General features: G+C 36.8%; 1 protein-coding gene across 1 annotated transcript; it reads left to right on the top strand.

The window, feature by feature from the left end:
* The first annotated feature begins 320 nt into the window (after positions 1–320).
* Positions 321–9,445, top strand: LOC112687186 (podocan). Its single transcript, XM_025559761.1, has 2 exons — positions 321–518; positions 6,815–9,445. Exon 2 carries the CDS (start codon positions 6,934–6,936, stop codon positions 8,977–8,979), a length of 2,046 nt encoding a protein of 681 aa, XP_025415546.1. The 5' UTR covers positions 321–518; positions 6,815–6,933; the 3' UTR covers positions 8,980–9,445.
* Positions 9,446–9,763: the final 318 nt, after the last annotated feature.

The raw sequence follows: 9,763 nt of genomic DNA on the forward strand, positions 1-9,763 counted from the left end.
TTATTTATTCTTTTTGCGCATAACTTTTTAATACGAAATATTATTAATTTATTTCCCTATATTTCGAGCTTTTATTTGTTTATAGTTGGAAATTTTCATGAAAAATAGTAATTTAGTAATTTTATATATATATATATATATATATATACATACGTATGTATATTTTTGAAAACCGTTCTTACTACAGCAGTTGTGTGATTGTCACCGGGTACAATTACACTAAGTATTGCGGAAACCACCGGATAAGCCAATGGCTACACTGCGCGCCAAGTGGCAGCTAAAGGGATCGTGGCGTTCACATACTACCAGGGACAATCATTGTGCCTGTAGGATATCGAATCAGTAGACTCCGGACCACGTTCTCGTTTAAACCACCCTAAAACTAAGCCGTCTTCTTATCTCTCATCGACTTTGTGAAAAACTAGTGACAAACACAAAACTTTAAAAGGTCACGTCACACAGCGAAAAAAATGTGATCACTTTGGAAAATTTGGCACGCTGTATACACATTTCAAAAGGTGAGGATTCCGTATAGTAATTAATAAGATTGAATGCATATAAACTGTAATAAAAATCATGTTAATTAAGGATTTCATTGGAAAATTATGCTGTAATAAAATGATAGAAAATCTAGAGACTCCGGGAGCACATACTAGAGTGAAGAGTGACATTAGTTAAAGTTTAACAGCTATATTTTTTTATTAAACTTGTAAAAAATATTAAATAAATTTCAAGAAAATGCACTTATAATACAGAATAGATTTATTAATGATTTTATCTTTAGACTTAAAACTTTAATTTATATTATAAACAGATTTGAATTGTATTGTATTTCACTCAAAAAGTAATTATATCTTAGATAAGTTAGTATTTTATTTGGATGAATAAATTAGTAAGTTGAAAAAAAAAACGAAAGAAATATTTTAACTTGAAATTATTTGTTCATTAATTATAGTTTAAGTTTTCTAGGAAACTTTAATTTATACTGAAAATTATCTCTACTTTATAAAGTTCTTATGATTATTATTATCTTTATTGAAATATAAGTTTTTTTAAACTAATTATAATGTATTCTTCAAATTTTTATAAATAACTAATTTATTAGCAACACATCTTTTTTCTTATAAAAACAATAGGACAGTGGCATATTGTAATTTAAATAAAATTTAAAATAAAAAATAATTTGCATAATTAAGGATGTTATCCATTGGTAATACCTTCAAAGGTACAAATTCAAATAAAATCTGTTCATTAAAATCTGAAATAATGTTTAAACAATCAATTGATTAAAATATCAATATAAAAGCACGGAATCACAAATAAAATAACTTATAGTTTTATTTGTTGTATTTTATATTTTGTTGTCAAACATCGAAACGGTTGATAGTAATCGACGACCGTAAATATTTAGAAACAGCGTAACGGCTATTAGATCTTTCCAAGGTTAATCCAAAGTATCTTTGGCCTCTATAAATAAACGACAGAGACATGCGAAGAGTAGCGCAATGAATGTGGTAATATGGCCTCCTTTTGACCCGAATCATCAATTGTATCAAACGGCGAATGGTTTTGAGAACAAATCCAGACATCCAAGATAATCCAACCGGAATTTTAATTTAATACCCCAACAACCCAATCCAAGGTTTTGGAACCCAAAATTAAAATAAATTAGATAACTTGTTTTATACATGATTCCTGTTTGAATTTAGACTTCATAAACTTGTGAAAACTTAAAATAGTCACTGGAATCATTGGGAAACATTGTTAAAACAACTGCGAAAACTTTACTGTGAGTGAATTTCGGTAATAAAGTTATTCATAATTTCATCGTTTGAATAATAACTGAGGGACTGTGGTCGCCTGAACGAGTTATGTAACTTTTTGGTCGAGTGAACATTTGTGAAGTAGTAAAAACCAATTAAAGCTAAACTTCGTTGCGGTAATAAATAGCGACTAAAAATTATCATCGGCTGACGCGTTATTTTGCTACACAAATCATTTTAAAATATTTTTTTATCGTAGTTTCTTATGAACATACCACATAGCAATTATAATGCGTAAGTAAATACCACGGTATAGTAAAGAATCTTTACGACTGACGGAAGATAATAAAATTATTTGAAAAAACATACTTTATAAACCAATAACCGCACTGCGTCTTCGGTAAACATTAATATTCGAAAATGTATATTAAGAAATTATAATTAAATGTAATAAATATAGTATAAGTATTAAAAAAAATGTTTTATGTTGTAATTTTGAATGTTATATTGTGTATAACCCTCTTGTAAAATGACTTATGCCTGATTGGGTTATTTTCGTGCTCAGCCAAGTTTATAACCAGATTTGTGATACCTTCGCTTTGAATTTTTTTCTCTTTTATACAACAAAGCTTTACATTCCCACGGGACGGACACGGCGTTTTTTCTCTTTTTTTTATTTGTCTGGGTCTAGATGATTTTTCTTCCTTGCCATGTAGTGTCTCATCCAAACGCGTAAGTCTTCTCGATTCCGGAACCAAGTCGTGCTTCCTATTTGCCTTTACCCAGTTTGCATACTAAATTCATTTTTCGTTTCTAGGTGCGAAATTATCCTTTATACTCCGCCTCCTCTTCTCACTTGATTTACTTTTCATTATTTTACTTGCTCGCTTTTTTCGAGAGCTTATGAACCAAACTTGACGCAATGTAAGGGAATAGTTATGTGTGACGTTATCGATAGGATAAAAATGTATTAGAAACGTGTCTGCATTCGACGGGCGCGAAATTGAATTCGGTTTTAATCGTATTCTTATATACATCTACATCGGTGCCATATATTATGAATTTAAGTATTACCAAAGAGGGTGAAAAGAATTAAATAAGTAGATAATACCACGCGACTCAATTGAATATGTCATCCGATGAACTATAAATAAACAGTTTGATCAATGGTACTTGTTAAGCTAGGATTAAAATATCAATATAGTTATTTGAAATTAGTTTAAATATTTTCATTCACCATACTGTATCAATTTTATCACCGAGTGTATATTGTTGTTAACAATACACGTAGGTGTATGTCTAACATTGAGCAATCAGTAAATAAATTTGGTTTTTAAACAATTATTATTGTGAATTATGATTGTACAAAAGTTAAAATAAATATACGTGGATATTATTTATTCAATGACAGGTAATACTAAAAATAAAATGAATTTCATATTATTATGAATAATGTTTACAAGATTGATTGATTAGTCGGTTGGTACGATAATATACAATACGTAATAAATAAGATAAGTTTCAACCTGATATTTTATGATGCACCAACTTTTCTTAATATGATTTTATGTATTTTGAGACGTAGATATAATTAATATCGAATTTTAACATTTTTTGATAGATTATTTCTAAATTAAATTAATCATAGTTTAATAATTTGTATTTATTATTTTTTATTATTTTTTAAATTTATTTAAATTTAACACCTCCAAAGGTGTAAATAGTACAAGAAATTACTTTCAAACTTAAATCTAATATTACACAAAAAAATAATCATAATAATAAAGTACAATAGGCAGATTAAGAATTATACATAACAATATTTTTGAATTTAACTAGAGAGTCAAAAAGAAATTGAAATTAGATATATTATTACAATGTTTGAAAATATGATACTCCGGTCTACTTGCAATTAAGTTATTAAAGTAATGAGAAATCAAAAAGAGAGAATTGTTTCTAAAATTAAAAACTGAACTCCGAAATAACTTTTTTTTAAAAAAAATCAGGGCACACTAATAGCCCAGTTAATAACTTATAAATAAAAGCTACAACATTATATAATCGTTTAGAAGTTTAATGATTCTTGACCAAGTTCTTTAGCATTAACATCCAAACTTTCATCTGACCTTCCTAGCTTAAAAACCACTATTTTTAAACAACGCTTCTGTATTTTATCAAGTATAACAATTAATTTTTTTTGTTTTAAATTTCAGACACTGATGAGAATTCTAAGATCAATCTAAATAGGGAGCGATATACATTTTTTAGACAGTTAATATCTTTAAATAATAATATCTTTAAAATCGGATTAAGTTACGTTTAATAAATCATAAGGTACGTAATGCTTTACTATACATATATTGTATCAATATGATTATTAAATGTTAAGTCAGAAAGCAGTAACACATTCAAATCTCACATAGCAGTTGAATAATTCTAGGGAAAATCATCAATCGTATCTATATGGAAAGAAAAGTGTAAAAATTTTTATTATTCCGGTAATCAAAAATTACATCCAACTAAACACTGTGCATAAATTTCACGAATCAATCTGTTAAACACAGTTTTTTGTCATTTGAAAAAAATTTGATTAGATAAAACTGATTTTCTATCCCTTTGACGTTTATAATACGTTTAGCTTACGAAGGATAAAGTATTCATACCGTTATAATTTAATTCTTTACGCATACAAAATATGTATACGGTTCCGATCGTTTTCACAGAAATATTTTGTTTAAAAAGCTAGATTAGAATATTTAATATTTCCATGTGATAGATAAACTAATCAAAATGCAAATGAACTGTGTGCGTGCGAACGATTATTCGCTGTTTTAATTATGCCTTTTACGTATTCGCTGAGGCGCGTGTGACATGCCATTTTCAGTTCGTTTCATTCATAAATTACTAGATTATATGATGATGTGAGTATGTATACATTTTTAGGTAGCTGGGTCGACAGGAAAAAGGGACTTAAGCATTTTGGTAACTTAAAGCCAACGGAAACTTTGAATTTACATTTCTCCAGAACACGCGCATCAGTCACCTTAGACACCCCTCGAACGATGGTTATGCAAAAAACTTTTGAAACGCAAAAGAAAAGTTGCCCCGGCAATCCGTCATTCGTGAGCGGAACGTTCTTCCATGTGACATGTTAGCCAAAGAATATATTAGGTCTTGAATATTAATAAGCTAATAGGAGGAAGGAACCATCGCTTAAATGCGGTGACACGCGCACTGGATAGTATACACGATAGTTGATAATAATATAATTATTAGGGAGCGGATGTTTATGTTCCAAAAAATTTAAAAATATGCATGCAATTATGCTCTAAAAAGTATAAAAATATGCATCAAAAAATTTTTTATTTACAACTTATTTTGTTCATCAAATATTTAAAATATATAGATATAAAATAATTATTCTTAAAATTAAAACTTTAAAAAGAACTGTTGGTACGTAAATACGTAAATAGGTATAAAACGTTATACAATATAGAAACACTTTGCACGAAAACGAAACTAGAACACAACTGAAACGCAAAACGAGTACACAAAACAACGAAAGGTAGAACATAACTTCAATTAACGAAATTGTTCGATATCGACTCTGGCGATAACGGTGTTTTATATTTATTTTTGTCGCGGGATAATGCAAATAACGCGATAAGACTCAGAAATCGAAATAATCGATATTCCTGCCGCCGCCGCCGTTGCCGACGGGAAATTTTGAACTATAAATTACGCGTGTTGAGTCCGTTAATATATTATTATATTAGTATATCACGAAAAACCTCAAATATGCACTAAAAACATGATGAATATAAAAATATGATCAATCAATTAAAAATCGAAAAATATGCAAAAATATGCAAAATCAAATTGGTAAATTTGAATTCTTAAGTTTATGAAACAAATTTATATCTTACTCCGCATTGATTTAAATGTTATTAAAAATATGATAAATGCATAAACATCCGCTCCCTGATAATTATATTAACATAATACGGATTGTAATCACAATTGAATTTTTTTTTTTTGTTAGCAGCCCAAAGGCTGGTTGGTAGCAATTTTGCGATTGAATTAAGCAAATCAAATTTTACAAAACCCGTCGAACCGAGCTGCTGGTAATTTGCAAAATAATGGCGTAATATTTACGGATTAGGTATTTATTGTTGTTCATTGGTTTCTCCATTCTTTATTATCATTGTATAATTCGTCAGAACTGTTGGGTTTTTATTATATAAATGTATAATATAATAAAACAACCAAATTATATTCGATGGATGATAATATTTAAATTGGTGAATTCTATAACTATATGCTTGACGTAAACGTTCGGCTACACGTGCACTTCCACAGTAAATATGAATGTTGGAACTTTCCGAGAATTAAAGATTGACAATCTCGACCGCGACCAAAATCATCCCCTTGTTTGCAAGGGTTGTTAAAGTACAATATACGAAGCTTCGCAATAAAAATGAATAGTTACGTATTATTCAACATCCGGTGTAAAACTTTGGTCGGCTGTACGTTTTGCTACGATGAGTAACTCTTTATTAATATGATGACGACATGGACCGCAGAACAATAAAAGAAACTGCTAGATTTCAATGATTTTTTTCTCGAGCTTACGCGGGTACGCCGTGAAACTGAAATTAAATAAAATTCATGTTGTGATGTGGGTTTATTATTTCGACCATTGTTGTAGCTACAATAAATGCATGTGTGTAGGTTTGTGTGCGCGCACGCGAGGGCCGCGGTTACGTGACCGTTGGAAACACAAAAGGGTTAAATCTGACAATCCCCATACCGAGAGTGAAAATTATGTGGGGTGGAATTGAACGGTAGAAACTATTTTGAAAAAATAAAAATCCGTTAATCCCCTCACGGACTAGTGTGCGATTGGCATAATTCTCGCCAGGATTTGAAATCATATACAACGCGAACGCGGGGATGTTCGTGAAATTCTTTACGGACCGAACATGCTCGGTTGCGACTCGTGTAGCCAACCGTCGGTTTTCGGAATATTCATATTGAGTTTTTATTTGCAGGTACGTAGAATGAAAGCGGTTCGACCAACGTTCTTGCGTTTGCGGTACGGGGATATCGAGAGAATTCGATCGTATGAGATGACATAACAGCGGCGGAGTCGTGAGTGCGGACGAACACGATGGTGGCGATCGTAAGCGCTATCGTAGTCTGTTTGTTGTCGGTGGTGGTCGCCGTTACCGGAGACCACAAGAAATGCACTTTGGAGTTGCCGACGAACGGCTCGCGCGACGTTTACTGCGAGGCGATACCGTACAAAGTGGACTTGAGTCGCACCGATGGTCTGACCGCGCTAGACGCATCCAATAACAACTTGGACGGCATCTACTTGGCCAGCGATAAGAACGTCACGCTGTCCGCGCTGGACTTATCCGGGAATAATATCACGACCGTTTGCCACGTGCTCACCAGCGACGCGGTCAAGGTGGATTCGATGATCCTGTCGTTCAACAAGATAAATGATTTCACCTTGTGTTCCGAAGTGAGAAACCTGACGCTGAGCTGGAACCACATGCGATCGCTGAAAAAAGCCGACATGGTGAACGCTTCTCGGCTAGAGGTGCTGGACCTCGGGCACAATTTCATCCTGTGGATCGAGAACGACACGTTCGCCGGCGTGCCGGGTCTGCAGTGGCTGGACTTGAGAGGCAACGCGCTGACCGGGATATCGGAGAACATGTTGCCGAGCGCCACGTTACGGCACTTGGACGTGTCCGAGAACAATGGGCTGGACGGGTCGACCACGGTGTTCCAGCCGTTCGAGAACCTGGTCGAGTTGAACATCGCGCGCAACGCGCGACTGGCGCCGATTGTTCTGGGCTCCGGTCCGAGGCTCCAAGCGTTGGATGCTTCGCACACCAATCTCACCGAGGTGCCGGTCACGCCGGCGCCGCTGTTGGGCTCGTTGGTTCTGAGCGGCAACGCGATTGAGGCAGTGAACAGCGGCGACCTGGACGCGTTCCCGCTTCTGCGCATGTTGAACATCAGTGCCAACCGCATCGGCATGGTCGAAGACGATGCGTTCGGCCGGCTCTACCTACTTGCCGTGTTGGATCTGAGCGGCAACCGGTTGACCGCGGTGCCGAAAAGCTTGCCGGACGGCCTGGAGATGTTAGACCTATCGGCCAACCGGATCCGAAGCCTCAACGTGGACGATTTCACGGGCTGCAGGCGGCTGAAGGTGTTGAACGTGCGCGGCAACGGGCTGCGGCACGTGCAGGACCTGACGTTCGCGCCGTTGCTGTTCCTGGATACGCTAGACCTGTCGGATAACCCGATTGCTATGATCACGCGGGAGATGCTGACGGGCCCGGTCCGGTTGAAAGTGCTGAAGCTGGAGAGCCTGACGGCCGCGTCGTTGACGCCCGTGTTCCCGTTCACCGACACGCGTTACCTGAACCGCATGCAGCTGGCACGCAGCCCGCATCTAGCCGCGATACTGCTCAACGACACCGCGGTACTGTCGTCCATGCTGCAGCTGGAACATCTGGACCTGACGGGTTGTGCGGTGACTGCGCTGCCTGGTCGACTGGCCTATTGGATGCCGAAGATGAGAACACTCGTGCTGGACGAGCCGGTCCGGTGCGCGCCCGGCTCGTCGTGGTTGTCCGACTGGTTGTGCGACATGTTGCGCGCGTTCGAAGAGTCGCCCGGATACCGCGGGCCCGCCGAGACCGAGCTCAGGTTGCGTAACTACCGGCGACCGCCCGTGATCGTGTCGCCGGCCGAAAACGTCCGGTGCAAGCGCGACGACGGCCACGTGCAGCGTGTGTTGGACGTGCAACGGTGTCGCGCGGCCACGACCACTGCGGCGACGACCAGCAGAAGTACCCACCCGGCCATCACCGCGACGGAACGGATGGCCATTGCCGCGCGGCTCAGGGCTGATGATGGTACGAAAAACAAGCACGCCACCGCCGCAGCCGCAGCTGTGGTCGTCGTCGCCGAGCCCTCCGTCGTCCCGGCAACCTCACGTCTTGGTGCCGCCACGTTCACGTGCGTCGTGCTCGCGCTGGTGCTGTTGACCTGCGGTACCGTCTGGATCGGTGCTCGGGCCCACGCTCTCGGCCGGTTGCGTTGGAGGCAGAGCGCGGCGGACGTCGACTACCTGAATATCGAGATCAAAAGCTTGGAGAGTTTACATCATCATCACGTGGAAAGGTGGTAAAACAATAGTCTGAAGTGTAAACCGTTTATAACGTAACGATAATAATAATAATAATAATACATACATATATACGACCTAACGAAAACGTTTTATTTTTTTAATTTTGTTATTTTGTTTTTTAAATCTTCGTATTATGTGACCGAAGCCGAGCGGTGGCGAAGCGAACCGTTTTAAGAATAAATCGTAAATAACCGGCGGATTCCAACGCGAGTTGTCCCATCGAGACAATTGCAATTTTCGACGATTTCACTTTGCATCGCGATATCGATGACGTAATTGCTAAATAGAATGTATCGAATTATTCAATATTAAGGAAACACTCGCGTACCGCTCAAAGTTACGTTACGTACGAAAACCCAGGTTTACAGTTGAAAACGGGCGTTGAACGATACGCTGTTAATATGTTGTAAATTATTGGCTTTTTTTTAAAAAAAAAAAAAAATCGTATTGTCTTTGATTTGATTTTATAGAACACATTATTCCAACTGAAGTTTTGTACGATTATAATTAATCATAGACCTGACGTGTAAATATTAATTGAAGTAGATTATATGGAAAAAAATAAAAATGATTACTGTTATTATTTTAATCTTTATTGTTATTATTTCGTTCTTAATTATCAACTTTAAAGAAGCAACAAGAAAACGCCGAGTAGCGCGTGTTTGCCCAGTAGAAATATATGTGTATACTTTTTTTTTGGTTCGGCGTCTTTTTTCGTTTAACTGCTAATGATAAAAAAGTGTTACAGTGCTGTTTCCTGTGTGTTGAGTAATTGATGACAACT

Source organism: Sipha flava, unplaced genomic scaffold (assembly GCF_003268045.1).
Source record: "Sipha flava isolate LNK unplaced genomic scaffold, YSA_version1 334_pilon_pilon, whole genome shotgun sequence".
In the NCBI taxonomy this organism is placed as follows: domain Eukaryota; kingdom Metazoa; phylum Arthropoda; class Insecta; order Hemiptera; family Aphididae; genus Sipha; species Sipha flava.

What these genes read in the sequence shown, in the direction of transcription:
- LOC112687186 (XM_025559761.1), top strand. Translation starts at nt 6,934, where the DNA reads ATGGTGGCGATCGTAAGCGCTATCGTAGTCTGTTTGTTGTCGGTGGTG.